This window comes from Lagopus muta, chromosome Z (genome assembly GCF_023343835.1).
Source record: "Lagopus muta isolate bLagMut1 chromosome Z, bLagMut1 primary, whole genome shotgun sequence".
NCBI classification, from domain to species: Eukaryota; Metazoa; Chordata; class Aves; order Galliformes; family Phasianidae; genus Lagopus; species Lagopus muta.
Window position 1 is genome coordinate 50,931,196 of NC_064472.1, and position 22,644 is coordinate 50,953,839.

At 37.5% G+C, this 22,644-nt stretch overlaps 1 protein-coding gene across 2 annotated transcripts in view; it reads left to right on the top strand.

Moving 5' to 3' along the window:
• Positions 1 to 22,644, top strand: part of ADAMTS19 (ADAM metallopeptidase with thrombospondin type 1 motif 19) — a 159,657-nt gene that overhangs the window by 25,593 nt on the left and 111,420 nt on the right. For both annotated transcript variants that reach the window (XM_048931929.1, XM_048931930.1), the window contains exons 3-6: positions 5,088 to 5,253; positions 10,421 to 10,593; positions 11,457 to 11,540; positions 12,343 to 12,500. In XM_048931929.1, coding sequence (XP_048787886.1) covers positions 5,088 to 5,253; positions 10,421 to 10,593; positions 11,457 to 11,540; positions 12,343 to 12,500 — 581 coding nt within the window. The remainder of the gene's footprint in view (positions 1 to 5,087; positions 5,254 to 10,420; positions 10,594 to 11,456; positions 11,541 to 12,342; positions 12,501 to 22,644) is intronic.

Consider the following 22,644-nt stretch of genomic DNA (forward strand, 5'->3'; position numbering starts at 1 on the left):
CTATGAGGCAAGGCTGGAGGATGCAGCTGCCTCCAGCTGGATCCAACGGCACCACCACAGTGTCACAGCTGGGCCCAGCAGCCACAGGCGAGTGCCTCTGTGACAACATCTTTAGAAAGGGGTAAGACTCTTCTTGGCAGTGTGAGGAGGGAAGGAAAAATTGGAAGAACCAGACTGGTGAAGAGCAAGGCCAGATGATAAAGAGGTGCTTTAGATGCTGGAGCAGAGATCCCCCTACAGTCCATGGTGGGGTGGTATCCAGCATGTGACAGTCTGCCCATGACCTGGATGTGCTCTGAAGGAAACTAACCAGGAACAAGTGTGTCCTGAAGGACTGCAGTTCATGGGCCTGACCCACACTAAACCAGGGGTGAAATGTGAGGAGGAGGATGTAGCAGACTGTACCTCTCATCCTCCTCTGTACCAGTCAGAAAGTGGTGGGAAGATGTTGTTTTAGTTTGTCTTTGTTACTCACTATCCAAATCTACTTTGATTGGCAATAAATCAATTTTCTCCAGGACCTACTTACTTGTGATGGTAATTGTTAAGTGTTCTCCCTGTCCTTATCTTGACTCATGAACTTTTTTCATCCTTTCATCTCTCCATTCTTCTGGGGAGGAGGAAGGAAAGAGAGCAACTAGATGGATGTCTGACAAACAGCCAAGATCAATCCACCATAGAGGTGAATTTCATAGAATGAATGAAAAGTTTTGCTCTGATATGCCAAGCATCAGGTTTAGAAACTACTAACTTGTTAGGGGACCACGGAGAACTTATCCTTCAGAACTGTTATATACTGTTTATATACTGTTTCTTTAAAAGGGTAAAACAGCCTTCTGACATTTGTACTTTGAAGTCTGTGGTAGGATGTCTGCCTTGATTATATTCTTGAAACTCTGTGTTGGAAACATCACAATGTATTGGCAAGTTGCTATTTCATAATTATCTTCTAGTATCTCCTCTTTGATAGTGCTAACTGTACCTTAAGTCTTCTTCTATTCTGAAGAAATTCCTATTCTTAGGAAAGCGTATTCATTTTAATTAATTTCCTTCACTGCTTTAGTTCTGTAAATTCTACAGGCAACAATATAATGTTCAAATTATCAACTTTGGATGATAACAAGCTGTTACCCTGAATTAGTGTGCAAGGAAGTATGTATAGGAATTTAAAAAGTTATTTACTGATGAAGAAATTTCCTGGCTTATACCTGGGATCTGGTGACTGTGTGTAAAGGTAGTCTTCACAGATTAATTTCAACCTCATGTTACCTTGTCATGGTAGTATAATTTTAGCAGAAACAGTAGAATTACTCCAAGTTTCATGACATGATATTTGAAATAAAGTGACAAAATAGTTTCTGTTATAGTGCTTTGAATTAGTTGAGATTGCTGAGAATATGCAGATAGTTTCATTCTTCATCTCTGATCTGTGACATTACTTCTTGGATGAAAGAAAATAACAACTTTCTTACTTCAGAAGAAATCTGCCTTCTGTTTCTGTGATTATGGGTGTATTTTAGATCTCAGGTATTTTTATTTTACATAAAGCAAAGTTTTAGTCTTCTTTCAGTGTTCCTACATATCTGTTTTGCTTTGTTTTCTTTTAGGAAAATGAAAAATCTTGATATGTGAACATATGTTGTAGAAAGCTTTTATTTATGAAGACAAGTGTCCAATCTAAACTACAAGTGATGGATCAGTGTCCATTTCAAACTATCCATTCTTTGTACAAGGCATCTTTCTATATGCCCATTTAATGAAGTGAGACCTGTACTTTTAAACTCTCATTATGCAGCATAGATTAAGTTGCAGACCAAGTACTCATTTTGTTCTTTCTGATGAACTGTAAGTAATTCTTACCATATAAGATTGCCCTGAGCTTAACCTGAAATATATGTTACATTTGACTTCTGTATGACTCAAGGTAAGAAACTATAAAATGCAGGAATATGTAAACAGAGAGGAAAAAAGACAAGTTACATTGTTTCTGCATAAGATAAATGCACCATCTTGGCAGGCATTTCACTTGCAGCATTGGTAGCTTATTCCACTGGAGTTGGTGAGATGGATCAGTTCCTCAGAACTCACTTCACAAAGCTACTCAGTTGTACTCCAGTTACATGTTATTTCTTATAGTTTTTAATCTTTGTTTGATTACGTGCTTTCATGATGTAGAGGTTTTGCCATTCAATCTGACCACAGTCTGTATGTACACCCATCTGATATCCAAATGAACTTCAAAATTGTGATGCTTAGATGCCCGGCTTTCAATTTCTCTTTTGTTGTGTTCAGATTTACAGAAGATGTTCTTACTTCCACTTGTAATGATTGAAAAAGAGTTAGCATTGTGGTTGTAAGGATAGGGATTCAATATTGTTTTTCTGCCTGTGAAATTGTTCAAGAGGTGGAAAAATAGTCAAAGACTATTGATTATTTTGACTATAGTCAAAAACACTCAAAGACTTCCTTGCCTCAGTCTTCACTGGTAGGAGCTCTAGCCTCACCACCCAAGTTGCAGAAAACAGTGGGAAGAACTTGGAGAAGGTACATCTGCCTGCTGTAAGTGAAGATTAGGTTTGAGACCATCTAGAGCACCAGAAGGTACACGAGCCCATGGGACCTGATGAGGTCCATCCACAGGTTCTATAGGAACGGGCAGATAAAGTTGCCAAGCTGCTGTGCGTCATATTTGAAAGGTCATGGCAGTTTGGTGAAGTTCTCACTGACTGAAAAAGGGGAAACATATCCCTGTTTTCAAGAAGGGAGAAGAAGAAGATCCAGGGAACTACAGGCCAGTCAGTCTCACCTCTGTGCCTGGCAAGATCACGGAGCAGATCCTCCTGCAGGCCCTAGTAAGGCATGTGGAAAATAAAGATGAGGTGATAGGTGGTAACCAGCATGGCTTCACGAAAGGCAAGCCATGCCTGACAAGCTTGGTGGCCTTTTATGACAGAGTTACAGCGTCAGTGGATAAAGGAAGATCAACCGAAGTCATCTATCAGGACTTGTGCAAAGCATTCTGGTTGCCCAGTTGGAGAAAAATGGATTAGATGGATGGACCACTTGCTGGGTGAGGAATTGAACAGGGAAAATGGTTTTAAACTGAAAGAGGGTGGATATAAGGAAGAAATTCTTTTCAGTGAGGGTGGTGAGATACTGAAATAGTTTGCCCAGCAGGGTTTTGAATGCCCCATCCCTGAAGGTATTCAAGGCCAGGTTGGATGGGGCTTTGAGTGTCCTGGTCTATTGATAGTTGTCCCTGTCTATACTGAAGGGTTTAAACTAGTTAATCTTAAAGGTCTCCTCCAACCAAACCACTCTATAATTCTATGTTATTAATAAACTGCAACACCCTTTGTAAAATTTAATACGCTGTGATTTAAAAAAATATGTACAAAATTCTGCCCATGTGAAATTCAGCAGTAGACATAAAAATGAAAAAAAAAAATTTTCATTTTACATATATTTAGAAATTGTATTTTTAAATAATAGTTTAAACAACACTATTTTTTATAGTTAAATATTAGCACAGTCATATCATTGTAACTTTATTCAGTATATTTAGAAATGCTAGCTGGTATGTATACAGAAAATGCCTTATGAGATATATATAGTTAATCTTTTGTGTAATATTCACACATCATGGTGAAGGTGAGCTGACCTAAAAAGCAGGTCAACAAACTGAAATACTTTAAAGTTTCTGTACAGTGTTAGTGATGAATTTTCAATATCCATTCAGGTTTCTGCAGCTAGTGTGGCTACATGTATTCCCTTTTATTTGATGTTAGTGGAGAAAGGAAAGGTTATTGTGTTTTATTTCTTTGTTTGCTTGTTTGTTTTAAAAATAGTGCCCAAGAAGGTTTGAAAGAAGAATACTTTATAACTCCCATAAAAACTATTTTTGTTTTCTTGTTTGAATCTGAATCTATTTTTGATGGCAGAATATTCAACATGATGATGCCAACTACATAATTCCAGAAGTGACAAAAGTCTTCACTGTTTCTGTCTTTTGTTTTGCATGGAAACATACAGAAGAGGTCTTTGCTTCTTTTAGCCAGATGTACCACATTTTCTTATTGTAGTAAAACTCTTTAATACATTTTTTTAGTTTAGAGAATGAGAAAGTTCATCATCAGTCCTGCTGATGATATTTTCAGACGGAAAAAAAACAACACAGGAAAGCACTTTGATCCTCCCAGTGTTAGTGACTCTAAAAGGAATTTATATTTGGCATTTTAACAATTTGACCTGAGTTAGGGTTCTACATTAATTATATAAATGAATTACATTTATTTGCTTATTTACTTTAGCTTTAGTCAAACTCTTGTAACAGTAGATATGTATCTGGAACACTAGATTTTTCTGTATGTTTGTGTGCATAACTGTGTTGGGAAAGGAAAAAAAAGCTAAATGGTTTTAGTAGAATGTTTTTTTTGTTTGTTTGTTTCAGCTGCTAGCATTCAGCTTTGCTTGCTGTCTCTGTATCTAAGTATTTAATTATTTACTTTATTTACTTGTTTAAGTTCAAAATGTGCAAAAAGAGTGCTGTAATAAGACTTGTAGAGTTTCACTGTTGTTCAGAATGTATTCATACTCCCCAAATAGTTTCATAGTTGTTCAAAATGTATTTTCATACTCCCCAAATTATTTCTGTTATTTCATTTAATACAGTTATAAAAATGTGACAATACACTGAGTTATTGAAGTAGTGTATAGACTTTTGTGTACATACTGTACATATTTAAATGACCCCATGGGTCTCCCAAAGCAAGCTTTTAACATTCCAGATTTTTTGTTGTGCATCTACTACTGGCATGTAGCCACCCACCCACCCACAAGTTTTGTTGAAATATATTGAATTTATTGTTTTATTCCAATTCACTCAAGAAGAAGACTTGTAAAAATATAAAGGTAGTCACCTAGCTAATAAGGTTAATAAAACAAAGATTTTTCTTAAATAGAGTATGGCTTTTTTCTATGTGTGTTTTCTTTTTTTTTTTTGGTTTATTTTTGGTTCTGTGAACTGTGTGCACAATTACATAGCTTCTTAAATTCTTATCTTATGTTCCTTTTCTTTTCCTTTGCAGATGGGGTTTATACAGATTAATGAGGACTTCATATTTATTGAGCCACTCAATCACACTTTGGCTGTGACAGGTCATGCACACAGGGTGTACAGACGAAAAAGGTCTGTAGAGGAGAAAATTACTGAAAAACCAACTTCTCAGAATCAGTACTGTGGTGTTGTTACAGGTAATACACAAATCTTACTGAACAGACTTAATGTAGTGAACATGTATTTAAGATCTGCAGGCAGTAGCCAAAAACCAACAAAAGCATATTTGATTATATTTATAGTAGTAACTTATTGTCAACTTCAAGGTGGCATACTGAGACTGCAGTTTCATCTGTTAAAAGGTGGAATCTTCTGTTGTGGAATAGACAAGTACAATGATCCATTAGATTTGAAAGTAGAAAATTTGGGGCCATTTTATTTCAGTCTAACAACTGCAACCAACTTGTTGGCCCAGTCTATTGTCTTAGTACTGTTGTCTTGGTATTGCTGGTTTACATACTATGTGCAGTGCTTGTACTTACCATTCAGTTTTAGAACATAAGCACATACATCATCACAGTTTCAGTCGTTAACATTTTGAACGTTCATGCAAGTCAGACACTGATGTTAAATGACCTTTCTAACAGTGTTCATCTTTTATTGTCACTTAAAATAAATGTGAAATTCATCTTCTTAACTGGGTGGTAGAAACAGTCGGTTTTTCCAAGAAAAGGGGCTTCAAAAAAAGTCTGGCACATAATGATCACTTAGTAATGTTCAGTGGAGAGGAGAAAGGAGCTTTTGTGGAAAATAATACTCTGCTGTTCCTGCTTAATTGATGGCTTCTTTTCTTCAGAGTAGACATGAGCTGAGGATATTTGTAATGATGTTATAGGAAATTATCATAGAAACAAACACGAGCATCTGCTATATAACAATCCGTGGCATGCATGAAAATGAATAAATATGCAGACTCATCTGTAAGGAAATTATTTTTCTGTCATTTTCATTAGCAGTCAGCCTTTCACTTTCTTGTGTTCTCTAAAATGGAAAAGTCAGCTTATTCTGTTCCAGTAATCTTATGCCCAAGGCTCTGACAGTGCAAATAGTCTGTCAACAGAGATTCAAATATTTGTTTGAAGTAGGTTTATTATCTCTACTACCAGTCTGGAATTTAAAAATAGCTCAAACTGTGAATAACTGATTAGCATCTTCTGGCATAACCTTATTTCCGGGAGGTTTTAAATGTCTGCAGTTTCTGACTAATTCTGTTACACTAGCAAGACTATTCCCTCCCTTTGATGTTACAAGTTGTGTTACATCGTGGAGCTGCAGTAAGGTATATTGATAAAAGTGGTGTCTACACTTGGAGCAGCTGCTGTTGTGACAGTACTCAGCATCACTAGCATCACCAGAAAATTAATTTTATGGGTACAGCCTAAAAGTGGATTGCAGAAAGGAAGGAATAAAAAAACCAAACAGACAAAAAAAAAAAAAAAAAAAAAAAATCCAAAAAAACCCCAAAACAACAAAATAGTCTTTTAAAGCAATATTTGAGAATTTTAAACCAAATTGTCAAGTAAGTAGGTTAATGAAGAAAAACAGCAGATTCATCTGATGCTCAGATACTCAGATTTTACATAAGCTGCTGTACCTGTTGGACAGCTGTACCTGTCCAACACAATGTAACGATTGTCTTACATATGCTTACTTCTCAGCAATATCTTACAACAGGATCTCCTGCTTCTGCAGTTCTGGTGTGTTAGAGTAGGTGCCATGGGACAGGCATTTTTGCTGCTGGTTTTAAGCCAAATTGATTTCAAAGACTGGCTACATATCAAGCAAATATATATTGCCAATGATGAATTGTGATTGTTAGAAGGAATGAATGTCTTTGTTGGAGGTGCTGAAGGATCACTATATAATACGAATAATGGTTTTTCATGCAGAATTAGGGGAGGCAATCAATGAAGGTATTGTTTGTTGTCTGTAACTGTTGTGCTCTGTACTGAAAGATACTACATAGCCAAGTCATCTGAGGAAAGCAAAGGAATTGGTTTTGCAAATGGGCTGTTCTCTTTCTTGCTGTTTGGTGGAGGGAGAGAATAGGACTGATGAAAACGTTTACTTTCTGAATTTGTGGGAATGTACGTGTGTCTTTTCACTGAACACGTGTATGATTTACTTACTTATGTGAGCCAGTTGCACATACACAGATCTCAAACTCTTCACCTTTCTGTAGCACACAGTCCATTCACGATACCTTTCAGATCAAACCAGTTCACAGATGTGTTGCACAGGATTTGTGAGAAAAGCAGTTGCTATTAGAGCAAAGATCTGCCTAGATCTGCCTTGAGAAACTATGCACTGTTCTTTCATCTTAGTATGAAGCTCTTGTTCAAGCCTGAAGTTGTTTGTGCATTATAGCTGGGTCATGGCAAAAGTACTCTAGGAAGAAAAAATAATCTAAAATGGTTGTTCTGTTTCACACAAACTGATGAGTGAGAGTGCTTGCACAAGATACAGTAGATGTGAATTTTGATTCCTTTCTTTGTTTGAGACTGGAAGGCTCTTTTACTTCTCTGTTCTGTTCAATATTCAGTTCTTCTGAGTTACAATCAGACTATGGTCTTAAATTACTGCTATTTTTTGTAGGAAAAAATTAGCAAATTTTGCTGGACCAAAAGCAGAAGTTTGACTTAGTGGAATGAAGAATGGACTGGCAGCTGCAATAGCTGTGTTAGTCCTTGCTGTAAATGCAGTTTCCATCCAATAATCATGAAATGAAATGCATAAATAATCTTAGTTGTAGATGTAGATTTTTGACATTGTGCTAGAGGATACTGGTGCTGCTTCTGTGGTTGCTTTCCATTACATTCTTCAGAATAGTGCAATTTCTGTAAGGTTAATGCATCCCTTTTCCTTTCCCTATGAAAAGAAATCCTGGGTGTTGATGGTGCTGGGTTCTCTTATTTGTGCCAGATTCGAGTGGATTTAGGAAATACTCTTGTACCTAAGGGCTGGCAAGTATGTCTGAGTCTTGTAGTCATAACTTCTTCATAATGTCAGCTCAGATACTTCTGAGCAATCTGTTGCTGCAGTGGTGGAATTTTCAGGGTTATTATTATTATTAATTACTATTATTTTGAGAAACTATTGAATGTCAAATGTTTTTAGACTTCTTGGCTGGGGTACTGGAGTATTTCTAGATTTCATTTCAGTCCCAGATTGTGAGTTTAAGTAATAAATTGATATGAAATCTTAATGTTCTTTATAAATGCACCAAAAGTCAAAGTCTTACTGGTCACAGTGTTCTGGTAACATTTATTTTTTATTTTTGTATTGTAATTTAGTTTATAAACTGAATTTCTGCATCTTAACATCCAAGAAGCAGTGCTTTGGTTTTGTTTTGTTTGCTTGTTTTTTTTTTTTTTTTTTTTTTTTTGGTTAATCTGACTTTTATCATTTTACTACATGCAATCTCAATATAGATACTTTTCTTTTTTTTACAGAGTTGTTATCTGTTATGCATTAATGAGCAATTCTGTTTTTGTATACGTGAATAGTCAAGTATTTTTCCCTAAAACCTGTTTGGTCTGTTAGGTGGAAGTAATCACAGTAATTGTTTGGATGCCATTGCTACTAAAATTAGCAATTCTATTTATTTAAGAGTCTGGAGGAAGAGCTAAAATTTTCAGATAAATGAGGTCTCACATGATGGAGAATTTTTCCAGCAATTTGTATAAGGCTGACTGGCCAAGAACAGATCTTCCTTTGGTTTGTTAATCCAACAGATATCTGAGGAAATGAGGGACACTGACTGCCCTTTGCAGCCAGCTTGTCTGTGAAGCTGAGCAGTCTTCTTATCCACAACAACCCCAAAAATAGAGGGTACAGCAGTTTTTGGGACTGTAGTGCATTTAGCAAAACACTGATTTAAATAGGTGCTGCTTACTTCAGTTCTAAATAAAAATTAGATCTCTAGGTAAAATATTAGAGAAATATAATAGCAAACTTCTCAGAACTTCCATGCTGATACTAAATTAAAACTTTTCAACCGATAGATGCTATTAGTGAGGAAGAAGTGAATGATGAACAAATGATGTTGTTGGAAGATATACTGGAATCAGTCACTGCTCCTAAAAGCAGTGGTATTGATATTGGTATTGATACTGATATTGATATTGATATTGACCAAATGGCTCATGACAAATCTTTTCTAACTCAAATGAATTCACTGTGTAAACTCAGAGCCTTAGCCTACTCAAGCAGCCTTAAATGCTTGTGTATTAAGTCATAGTTGTATAGCTTGTAGGGTGTGTTTTCTTGGCACAAATATGGATACTTGATAGTACAGCTTCATTAAAAACTATTCTCAAAAGCATGAAAAAAACAAGTATGATGCTTTGTTTTGTGCACTAGGCTCTGGATCCAGCCAGCAAACACAAGTATAGCAGGGGGCTAGCTATCCATATAAGGCTAAGCATGCTGATTGAAGGATCAAAAGGTGGAAGGTTAAAAATAGATTGTTTATGGATTTATCTAGTATTTCTTTTTAGGAAATAAAAACCCAAAACTTTATTTATTTCTGGAGATCATACACTTAAAAAAAATATTTTAGCTACTTATAGTAGTATACTATATATACTTATATAGTGTATAATGTAAGTATAGAGTATACTTATATATATATATATATATATATATATAGAGTATGTATAGTATATGGCATACTTATAGTGACAGTAGCAATGACTTTGAAATCCTGTTAATGCAGCTTGAAAAAAAAAACAACAACAAAACAAAACACAAAAAAGAGTCATATTTTATCCTGCATATTATTGACATCATTCGTCTGAAATAGTCTTTCATCTTTACAGATCAGTGAATTTTTCTGCATATTTTTGTGGTACTCAGTTTGTGACAAATCTGTATTCATCATCTATTATGCTGAGATACATTTACTGTATGTTTTCTGTATGCTTTATGCAGATAGACAGTGATTCTTCAGCCTCGGTGAGACTACTTGTATGTCAAACAGAATATTAATTTAACTCTACCTTATAAAGCAAACAAGGATGCACCTACTATTTTATAAATATGTCATGCAGTGGGTTGCAAAGAATCTGACTGTCTTTATCTGAGCAGCTGAATGACGATCTTGTTTCCCTCATGTGAGCTTATATTCAGGCAATCAGTCCAAGCCTAATCACACTGGCAGTGCTAAATAAGAATGTATTAGCGTTCATGAGTATTATATTGCACACAAACAGAGTGATGCTCTAATTACAGGTAGCAAATCCTTAAGGTATGCAAGGGGTACTTTGAAAGATGTATTCTTCAAGCAGTGTTTTTATGTTACAGATAAAAGAAAATCCAAGAATCAGAAAGTATCAGAAAGTGGAAGAGGAAAACGATACTCTTACAAATTACCTCAGGAGTACAATATAGAAACAGTTGTGGTAGCAGATCCAGCTATGGTTCTGTATCATGGAAAAGATGCTGCCAGAAGATTTATTCTGACCATCTTAAATATGGTAAGAAATTTAAAATTCATTTTGGCTTTTGCCACCAGCACATGCGTAATAAACTGATTTCATTGCTCCTTTTTATTATCCTGACAGACTACCTGTAAAGAGACAGTCAGCACATGACCATTAGCAGGCTGTCAAGATTTAACACGTATATTTTGCAACATAAAACCATGATGCTGCACATCAGTTTGCACCATCTGGTCTTATAACTTCAGCGATGAAACTAGAAAATGGGATCTGACCAAGGTGATTTTCTGGTTAGAAGACTATGATATTATTGGAAAGCTGGGGTATTGCATGATTTATTATGATCTGTGCTTGCTATGTATATGCAACTTTGTCATTTAGAAGGATTACGTGATCATCACAGTGAAAAAAAAGTTAAGGCACTGAGTTGACTACAACCCCTCCCAGCTGTTGCTGCACTGCATGAAGTGCAGCAAGAACAAGGATCTGTCACGTACAAGGAACGAATGTTCTGAAGGAGCATAAACTGAGGAATAAATAAAAAAATTTTGCATGAGAGGAAGGGCTATTGCAATGATCTCGCATTTGAATGAGTAACAATTTTCATGTGAATAACTTTATATGCATGTGCAAGTACGTGGAGAAATTGGCTAACCTTCATAACGTGGTTATGACCATTGTCAGTGTGAAAGGTTCTTTCTGTTCTCCCAGAAGCAATATTGCCTAATAACAAAATACATTAGCTTTAGGCTTTGTTGAAGTCACTGGAAGTAAAAGCAACTCACTGCAATATTAGAATTTTTTAGTTACTCTGAGTTTTAATATTTTTAGTCTACAATGTGTTGTGTTCAAAACAATTGCCTGTTTATTTTATTTTATTTTATTTTTTTCCTCCTTAGGTTTTTAACCTTTTCCAGCACAAAAGCCTTGGACTACAAGTTAATCTTCGGGTTACTAAGCTTGTCCTCCTTCATGAGACTCCAGTAAGTTTGTCTTAGTCTGCAGAGGACAATGCTGCTTCATCTTGTTGCTCTGTGAAGGCTTGTAATATTCATTTACTTTAATAGCCAACAGCTTTTCTCAGTTTTCTTTATGTATTATTTACAGTGCTTGACAACCCCAGTAAAGACCAAGTTTTTGCTAATCTGTATGTTGTATATATTGAAATTCCTATGCTTGCAGATGAAAGTAACTAAAAAAAAAAAATTGCTATGGAAATCAAGCTGCTTATGTACTGCTTTTTGTATATTCACATAACTCAATGACAAACTTTTTAAAACTTAGTGGATGGTAGGAGAGTTAATGTTATTTTTCAGACAACTAGTCAACGGTCACAGTCACAACCAGTCACATCGCAGGTGCTGTGATTTCTTGTCATTCCTATGAAATATTATGGGAATCCTTTCATATTTTAATTAGTTCATAAGAAAAAGAAATCTCCCTATTTGTGTTTCAAATTTTAAAATATTAAAATATAGTATTTTGTAAGTGAAATCTCATTTTATGTTCAAATTCTTCATCTTCTAATCTTCTTAATCAATAGTGAAAAGTTATTGAGTAAAGGGGACAGGAGTTTGGGAGAACAGATTGTCTGTACTCATTTCAGTACAGTGTCTTCATCTGCGTGTTTAACATAGAAGGGTAGCATTAAATTTAGAAACAGAAACTTTCATGTATACACTGTGCCATGAAAGGGAGTATACTTTTGCAGATTCAGTAAAAAAAATTCCTTAATTATATTGTACAGAATCACAATTTTAACAGAATCAATATTTTCATTTCTAGGCAGATATGTATATTGGACATCATGGGGAAAAAATGCTGGAAAGCTTTTGTAAATGGCAGCATGAAGAGTTTGGCAAAAAGAATGATATACACTTAGAAATGTCAACAAGCTGGGGAGAAGACATGTCGTCAGTTGATGCAGCTATTCTTATCACAAGGTATTATTATAGAAGGATGAGCATTAAAAAATAAGGAATGACATAGTATGAACATTATGGATCAAGAATTGATCAAAAGAGTTGGTAGATGATCAACACAGATTTTAGTTTTGAATAAGAAAGAATAAAACTTGAGGCATCTTTCCAGAATTAGAAAATGGAAGTTAATTGAAAGTCTTTTTAGTGGCTGAAATGTTGAGAACAAGATGGTGCTAAAGAGGTGGAATACAATAGTTGCAGCTGGTAAACATCTGAAACTACAAAGGTACTCTCCTGTTTCTTCTTCGACTGTAGATTAGATGCTTCTTTCTACATGTATTCAGAAGGCAGCATACACAGTCCTGCAGATACATTTGTTCAAAAGACAAAAGCATATCTAGGGGATTCAGAACTGGATCAGCATGACATTAATCACATCATTATGTTATACTTCTTTGTAATGGATCTAGAACAAATATGTCTTCCTGTGTGCCCAATGTACAGTACTTACTTTGCCAACACAGAAGTGTGATTTCAGATCTGTGATTAATTATAACACTATCAGACAGTTCACAGATTCAGAAGGACACCTGCCTCCGACTTGTCTCTTTTCTCCCAGGCAGGTGTTCTTTAGGCTCACCGTAGTGGCACAGGAAGATGCATCTTGTTTGAACAGAGCACAGCCATTTTCCAGTGAGAAGGAGAATGATGATTCAGCTGGTCTAGGGTTGGGCCCAGCCCCATTTTTGCAATGGAGCTTGAACTGGATGAACTTTCAATGTTCTTTCCAAATAAGCCTTATTTGTTTGCATATAATTTCAATATATACTTCAATATATATTTCTAATTCAGGACAGTGTCACTGGAAGTTATATACATTTTGTAAAATTAGGTTACATTCTAAGTACTCCAATATCTAAATTTCAGTTGTCCAAAGCAGAAAAAAGCTTCTGTAAATTTTCTTGCTTTGGAGAACATGCTAAGAAGCAGGGAATGCTGAAATCCAGATCACCTACAAACATAGATTTTTTGGGTTTTTTTTTTTTTTTGGTACTTTTGCAGCTTAATCTCCTACCTTCCTAAAGAAAAACCACATCCTTCACTTGTAACCCGTTCTCCATTCTATTATTTATCATTGTTCTGTCTGCACCACTGATTGTTGTTTGAGGATTGTTGTTTAAGTGGTAGTCCTTCATTCAGGTTCCTTTGAACTGCCCTGAAAGATACAAGCGGTAATAAAACCGGATAATACTATCCGTAATAACATTTCCATTAATTAGAAAGCATCTCTGGGATGGCAGACTGGAGGGGGATTTTTCAGACCCCAACTAATATTAGCAATGAGCATGTTGATGGGGAAAGAGTCCAGATGGCAAAGAAAAAGTCTGAGTAGCAGGAAAGAGTGAATTATGCCAAGGCATGAAGAATGGCCAAGTATCGTAAGTTGGGCATTGGGCTGATGAACAGAACTAAAGGGAAATAGAGTTTCTTCCACCTCAATGTACTCTTCGACGGTCCAAAAATAATTGAGCAATTGTGTACTACTGGAAGCATGTGTTGCTGAGTGACCTCTCATCTGTCCCTTGACTCTTGAATCAATTTCAGTGCTTGTATCTTCTACAGCAGCTTGAAGAAGCACTGAATTCTTCAAAGCCTAAACCACTGGCACTGCCAGGAGAGTGAGAATTTCTATGCCATTGTTTGACAAAATTGGCTGTTGTCCCACATCTGATCTTCAAATCTGTCTTAGCTTAATGGGAAAATACAGAAAATTAGACCAATGTTTCAGTTTGTTGTCCAAGGCTGCACTTCTTAACTTGGGAGACGTGTTTCTACTGCAAGATACTACAAATTAAAGAATTTAACACCTTGTTCCTCTCACTTGCCATTCTTTCCCTTGTGAGGCTTCATGAGAAGAATCAGGAGAGTTCTGAATTCAGGCAAATGAGGTTTTAGTTAAGGCAGTCAAGAGACAGTAGCTTGAAGATGTCTTTAGCAGACAGTGCATTTGACCAGAGAGCTTTTTAAATTTCTTGTAACCTTACTACATGGTAAAAAACTTCTTTTGGAAAGTCTAATTATGCTTTTAAGACACACTTTTCTGATGTTCTTTGTAATACAGTATTCTGATCTGTATTTCCTACGTTTTTATCTGTTAGTTTTAAAAAGGTTTTGTTTGAAGTATTTGCTGATTAGTGTTAAGGAAATCAAAGCAGAAAATGGGGAAGTGATTGGTTCGAGATCAGATAGTAAGTCAGTACCACAGCCAGGAATTGGAGATCTGTTCTGGCATTTTTTTCAGTGGTTTTATTTCCAGACTATACTACCTACCATCTCAGAGCTGCTTTAGCTGTTAATAAATCATATCAGTGTGGTTTGCTGACTGTGGGAATGTTTTGCTAATCCAGGCTCCCTCTGCACATCATCAGTTTTATGGTATAGCTAACCCCACATGAGGCTACAATTGTATGTTTTGTTAATTCAGAGAGTATTATTCTGTTTTACAGTCGCAGAAAAGCTCCTTTGTCATAACTTAAAAACACCCTTGGACAACAGACTTACCTTACTGAGTGAAGTAATTTTGTTTAGGGAGATAAACATCGCTTTCTTGGTAATTTTTCAAGTAAAAATGTACATTTGTTATTTCCAAACATATTCTGTGGTAGACTTGCTAAAACTCACCTACTTCTCCTTTTTGTCTAGCATGGTAATAGAACAAGCAAGAGTGCTTTGAAAAGGCTTCATTATGCTCCCACATGCCAGTTGGTTCTGGTAGCCAAAAGAGTTAGAAATATGGTCTTGATTACCACTATTTTGCAGAAGTAATATTTAATGCAAAATGGAAAGAGCATAACATGTATGTAATAAAGATTTTTATTCAACAAAGAGACATCATAGCCATTTAAAGAAAAAGGTTATCTTCCAGACTTTAACACTTGTTCTGTAAAACTGAAAGCAAAGCCCATTTCTGCCCACAGTGTTCACATTCTCTGCTGCCCACACAGGCTGGAGTGGTACCTATGAGTAAAGTAGTAATTTGATCATTTTCCTTCACTATAGCTCTTCTTGATCCTCTGAGATTTTGTTTAGTTTTCCCTTAAATTGACTTATTCTGGTGAAACAATGTCATATTTAGAATATGGTGTCATAAAATAAAAGGAAGACAGAAAGATAAAGTTTGCATATTGTATTTAAATAGGGTCAGGGAGGCTTGATAGAAGGAATATATGAGAATTAAGATAGAAATGGTTTTAAGGACTCTCTTGGTAAAACAATTGGATAGCTGTAAATTCATACTATTACTTTAGAGATATACATATCATAAAGCATTTTTCTCTGGAAAAAAAAAAAAAAAAGAAATTAGAGTAGTTCAGTTGGAAGGAACTTACAAATATAATTGTGTCCAATAGCCTGACCTCACTTAAAGGTTAACCAAAAGGTAAAACCTACTATTAAAAGCATTTTCCAGATGCATTTCCAAAAAAGTATTTTCCAAATGCATTGCGAACACTGACAGGCATAGGGCATGATCTGCCTTGCTAGGAAGACTGTTTCAGAGACTCAGAATAAAGAAAAAATCAATCTTATTTTAAGTAAAAAAAGGCAAGGCCACAGTCTTTCCGGAGCCTCCCTCAGCCCTTCTTGCAGGAGAAGTGCTCTGCTGATCATCTTCTTTGCCCTCCTCTGGACCCTTTCTGACAGCTCTTACTTGCCCTAGGGTCTTCAAACCTGATGGAATGCTCCAGATGGGGCCATGCAAGGGTAGAGAGGGACAATAAACTCCTTCACTCTGCTGTCCACCGTTCTTTTGATGCAATACAGGATATACTTGGTTTTCAGGGCTGCAAGCGCGTGCATACTGCTGGCTTACACTGAACGTTTTTCCATCAGAAGCCCCAAATCTTTCTGTGCAGGGCTGCTTTCAAGGAGTTCTTCTCTTAGTTTGTACTAATGTCTGGGATTCCCTAATCCAAGTGCCAAGGACATGTACTTGGCCTTGCTGAACCTCATTAGGTTCACTTGGGCATACTTGTAAAGCTTGTTCATGTCCTTTTTGATGGCATCCCTTCCTTCTGTTGTGTCAACTGCATTCTTTGGATTGATGTTGCCTGCAAACTTGCTGAAGGTGCACTCAATATGGAACCATGCAGGAGACTGTCACTACTCACCTCCAACTGGACATAGAGCCAATTGTCTGCCCAACTCTCTGGCTGTGGCCACCCAGCCAATTTGTTAGGCCTTCTTGAAACTGGAAGTGATATTTCTTCAGCGATTTCTTCAGTTGCTGAGGACTTCACCTGACAGCCATGACTTTCCAAATATGGTGGAAAGTGGCTCAGGAACTGCATCAGCCAGCTGCCTCAGATCCCTGGAATGCATGTCCTTGAATCACATAGACCTGCACATGTTCAGTTTCATCAAGTGGTCTTGAGCCTGCTCTTCTTCTACAGTGTGATTTCACTTCTTCAGCTGTACCCTGGTTCAGGGACTTGAGAGACATGCCTATGAAGACTGAGGAAAGAACTTTTTGACTACCTCAGCCTTCTCTAGTGTTTGTCATTGCCAGTTCTCCCGTCTTTATTCCCTTGAATCCTGTTACTGATTACCAGAGAGAAGAGATTAGCACCTCTTCTTCTGCTCTGCCTTGTTAGGAAGATATAGGCAACCATGAGGTTTCCTCTTATTCTCCTATACGCTGAATGGATTAAGTGACTTCATCTGCTCCTCTTATGTCCCGCCCTGTAGACCCTTCATCTTTGGAGCCCTGCTTTGGAAATCTCTATTAGTTCCTTCTTTTCTTGTGCCACCCATCCTACATACAGTGCTTGAGGTAAGGCTGCACCAGTGCAGAGGAGCAGTGGGACAACCTCTTTCTTTTCTCTGTGGCAGCACTAGGCCTGATGAACCCCAGAGTGTGCCCTTAGGGCTGCCAGGGCACACTGCTGACTCAGATTCAACTTGCTAACAGCCAGAACCCATCATTTTCTGCAGGGCTGCTCTCCAGCCCTCATCCCTGAGTGTGTAAATATAGCCAGGTTAGCTCTGTTCTTGGTGCATGTGCTCTTTTTAAATTTTGTGTCATTGGTAATTTCCCAGCCTTCTAATTTACCAAGATCTCTCTGCAAAGCCTTTCCATTCTTAAGGGAATCAACAGCTTTTCCCAGTTTAGTGTAATCTGTAAACTTACTTGGTCTACTTTCAAGTCCTGTATCCAAGTCATTTAGGAAAAGACTTAGAATGAACTGGCCCTAAAATTGAACTCTTCCTTCATCCATACTGTAGGGAACATTATCGTAGAAGGAGATCAAATTACTAAGGCAGAACTTTCCCTTGATGAACTCACGTTGACTATGTCTGAACTTTGTTCTTCAAATACCTTTAAATATCCCCCAGGACAATCTTTTCCACAATTTTTCCTAGGCAAACAGGTCTGTTGTTTCCTGGGCCTTTTTTCATGCCATTTTTGTTGTCATGTATAAAGTTGGCTAACTGCCAGTCAGAAAAGACTTCCACAGACTCCCACAACTCCAGGAGTTCAGCTATAATGTTCTCTAACTCTTCCAGCACCCTGCAATATACCCCTTTAGGATCCATGGACTTAAGAATTTTGAGCTTACGACTGCGACTTACGACTTACAGACTTACAGTTGTTCCTTTACAATTTTGTTGAACACAAATGGAAATTCACTTCTCCATTAGTCATGGTCCTCCACATTGGACAACAATGCAACTGAGGATCTACCACTGATATTAAAGATTGAGGTAACAGGAAACATTAAATACCTCAATCTCATTTTTGCTCTCCTTACTTGTTAAGTGATCATCTTATCAAATATCAGTGGAGAGTTTTTCTTTGACCTCTTGCTGTGGTGTCCTGGTTGCATCTGGGATGCAGTTAATTTTTCTTCACAATGTGTGTTGTGATGGTGTTTCAGCTTTACGAGAAAAACAAAAATGCTAACACACCAATATTTTAGCTGTTGCTGAGTTGTTCTACACAGAACCAAGGACATTTCATCTTATCATACTGTCATGCTAGTGAAGAGGCTGGAGAGGCATGAAGAGCTGGGAAGAGACAGAACTGGGACAGCTGACCTAAACTAGACAAGGGATATTCTATACTGCGTAACATCATGTGAGAAACTATGACTGTGGGGAGTTGGCTAAGGGCCTCAGCCACTGTCCAGGGACTGGCTGGGCATCTAAGAGTGGATGGTGAGCAATTGAGTTGCCATCACTGCTTGATGAATTTATATATGTATGTATGTACAAGCACTACTCCAAAAGTAATGCCTCCTATTTTATTATGTGTGTCCATGACATCAAAGGTGGATGTTGATGGTATGGCAGTAGAGACTGAATGTTCTCATTTTTATGCTGTTCCATTTTGTTGGCATGTGACAGGAGGCAGCAGGGAAGTGGTCTGACAAAAAAGTGTCTTACGTGGAAGTTTGCATGAGTTAATGGTATTATTATTCCTCCATAGGAAGAAATAGCAACCAGTGACATTGATAGGCACTTGCTGAATGTTTATGGGGCCCAGACAGTGGATGTGAATTCAGTGAGGCAGTGGGTGGTGTGTTTCAGCTGTGGCAACCGCCCTGTGAAAGATAAGCCATTTTCTGGATAGTCTTGCACAGCTGTCATACCATGAAATGAAGAGCTTCCCAATCAGCTCATCTGCACAGATCAGCAGATTACAGCCAGGGAACTGTGTAAAAAGCTGAATACTGGCTTCAGTATGCTTGAGACAATGCTGGTAATGTTAGAATATTGCATAGTTTGCCTCCGGTGGGTCTAGCAAATACACAGGAACAGGAATAACACCGTGACATCATATTCAAATTTATTAGGACCTATTGAACCAATCCAAGGCTGAAGGTAACACTTCCTGATTTGCATCATTACTGGTGGTGAGATGTGGTATCATCAGTACAAACCTGAGTCAAAACGCAAGTGCATGGACATGTGAATTCCTAATCTAAGAAAAAGATCAAGACATAGCCATTATCAGATAAAGTGATGTGCATGGCCTTCTGGGATAGGCAAGGAATAATCTTTCTGGATATCCTGGAACCTGGGCAAACCATCAAGTCTGACTCTTACATCATGATGCTGATTAAGCTGAAGGCTTGAACTTCTAGAGCCAGGCCAGAGAATATAACCATTCTTGCAAAACACGAGTACCTGGCCTCATACCAGTTTGAAGACCTTGGAACACACTTCCAATTTTGGCTGGACTGTCCACACTCACTGCACAGTCTAGATTTGATGCCTTCTGATTTCCATCTGTTTGGCCCAAGAAAAATGGACTATGTGGACAACATTTTCCTAACAATGACGCTGTCACAGCAACTGTGAAATAGTGGGTCACGTCTACTGGTGCAGATTTTTGCAAGCACAACATGCAGGCTCTTGTTCATCACTTATGGAAATGCACAGCTAATGGTGGTGACTATGTTGAAAGATAGCATTTGACAGCTTAGAATTTGCTGTATCAAATAATGGCATTGTTCTCTTTTAATCTGTCATAGTTTTGTCATGGTTTTACAATTTTGTTGTCGGTATTCTACATCATAACATCATGTAAAGCACAGGGAATTAAAGAGTTAATACTCCAGTTTTGTGGACTGGCAACTTTCTGGATATCTGGTTCTCAGAAGACAAGAACTGCATACCTCAGGGGACTCACATTCAGAGAGGAAGAGAAGCCATGGGATGAAGTCATGGGATCTCACTCTCTGGCTCTCTTGCTCACTGCCTGGCAGTGTGTGGGTGCTCCCCAGCTGTGCGGTTTCAGTTCAGAGTAGACCTTTCACCCTCTTTTGGTCACTCTCTCTCTTATTTTCTTTGATATATTAGCCTCAATTCCAATTATATTGTATCATATAGTGTTATCTTGCATTCCGATATCATATTTAGTAAAATTAAGTTTTGTTCCTTAGATTGTTGCCGCTGTTCTGTTTTTGGGCCCAGCTCCCATCTCTTTACCCTTCCCCTTTTCCCTTCCCATCTTGAGGCCAGGGGCCTGCTGCCCCCTGTCACAGGCATAGATTGATCTAGATAGCTCTGTGACAAGTTTCCATGAAAATAAGTAGGAGGCATTACTTTCAGAGTGATCTACGTGTAAGTATCATTACTGTTATTTTTTCTCTTCCATTTCTTAGTAATTAGCTTTTATGTCAACTCACAAGTTCTACTTTGCTTTTATTTTTATTGGTTCTCACCCCCACCCCTTTGAGAGATGCAGGAGTGGATGAACAAGTGTGTGGTGTTTTGCTGCCTGCTGGATTAAACTACAATGTGCTGACAAGACTGAAGAAGCCTTCTTTGTTGTCTGACTCTATAGTGGCCACTGTCAATAAAAGCCAAGCTTTGAGTTTTCTTGCTCTCTTTTTGCAGATGCTAACTGCCACTCTTTCCCCTCCCTACGAATCTTGACCTTGCCTTTCTTTTTCTGCCTTATTTCCAAGAACAGTTCCTTTTATACCAAGGCCAGTCTTCTGCCTTACTTGCCTGACTTGCAGTGCAACAGGATTGTCTGCTTCTGGGGTTAAAAAAGGTACTTTTATAAAAGCAAACATCGAAACCTTCTGGAGTAGATTCCCAGGGGACACTTCTGATTTCCTCCTTGAGAAGCTCCAAGTTTGTCCAGAGTGTCCTGCTGACTCTTTTTCTCCTTGCAACAAAAAATTTTGAGGTCAGCTTTTTCAAACTCCCTGTGGCCAATAGAGCTGCCTACCATCACCTCTCCACAGGGCTTTATTCTCAAACGACAGATCTAGAAGGTCCTTTTCCTAATTGTCTCACTTAGTGTCTGTGACAGGATGATATGCTGTAGGAATTTCCCAGACTTATTTGTTGCAGCAGCATGACATTCCCAGCTTATGTCTCAGAATTTGAAGTCTCTCATAAGAAAGAGGGCAACTGATCCTGTAATTTTCCTTGACTGCCCGTAGAATATCATCTGTGGCACTGTGCTGAGTGGGCAGTCGATAGTAAGCCCTCGTAATTACTTGTGCTTTGCAGTCCATCCCCATAATCCTCACCCAGAAACTCTCTACCGAATCATCCTAAATGGCAAGGTCTACAGTCTAATCTCTACCTTATGTACAGCACAGCACATCTACCACACATACCCTGTCTGTTCCTCCTAAACAACTGGTAGCCCTCCATCCCAGCTCTCCAGTCATAGAACTTCTTCCATCAAGTCCCACTGATACCAGTGATATCATAAGGAAAGAACCAAATCTTCCAATACATCCTGTTTGTTCCTTGCAGGGTATGTGTTAGTAAACACTAGAGAACTACTTGCTTTTGAAATTGAGGTGTGTAGCTGCACAGTTAAGCCCTGAGTTTTATGACCACAGAGATTTTTATCGGTTAGTATGGAGGAGGAAATCCTTAGAGGTTTTCTGTTCTGTATATTGTAGATGAAATTAAGGCAGGAAAAGATCTATGGTATCTACAGTTTCTCTCTTATAAAATCTGAATTCATATATGACCGCTATAGTAAACTAGATAGTCAAATCTTGGAAGTGTAGAAAAAAAAGATACAAGAGTGAAGCAAAACCTCACTTCACTTTAAATTTATTTATGTGTCTAGTACTTTTCCCTAATTTTTAATTATCAGATTCTGTGGGTTTGTTTGTTTGTTTGTTTGTTTCCTAAGTTCAAGATGTTGGAGTATGTGAAGTTGATAAAACTTGTCACAAGTTTGAGGAAAATCTGCATGATTTACCTGGTTCCATCAGCATATTCTTTAGAGCTGTAGTACTCAGGTAACATTTGCTCCATTCTGCAATGTCTTTCACCCTTACAGATCTATCATGTACCTCTACATGAAACAAAATTGAATGTTAAGACTATGGTTATGTAGTGTAAGTCTCCAGGACTACATTTCAGATTTTAGTAGTGAACTGGAAAGCTAGACAGTCTTGAAACAAATAAACAAAATGAAGGAAATTAACTGTGTTCTGAAATAGATTATTGCCATTTTTATTTACTTTCAGAATGAAAAATTTTGTCTTTCTACCAGGGATCTCTATACCACTTGCAGCTAAGGAGTTATTTGAAATCTCTTCCCTGTGTAAATGCTTGTAGACTGTGATCAAGGCACAACTCATCTTTCGTTTAGATTAACAGTTTCTCAGACATATAATCA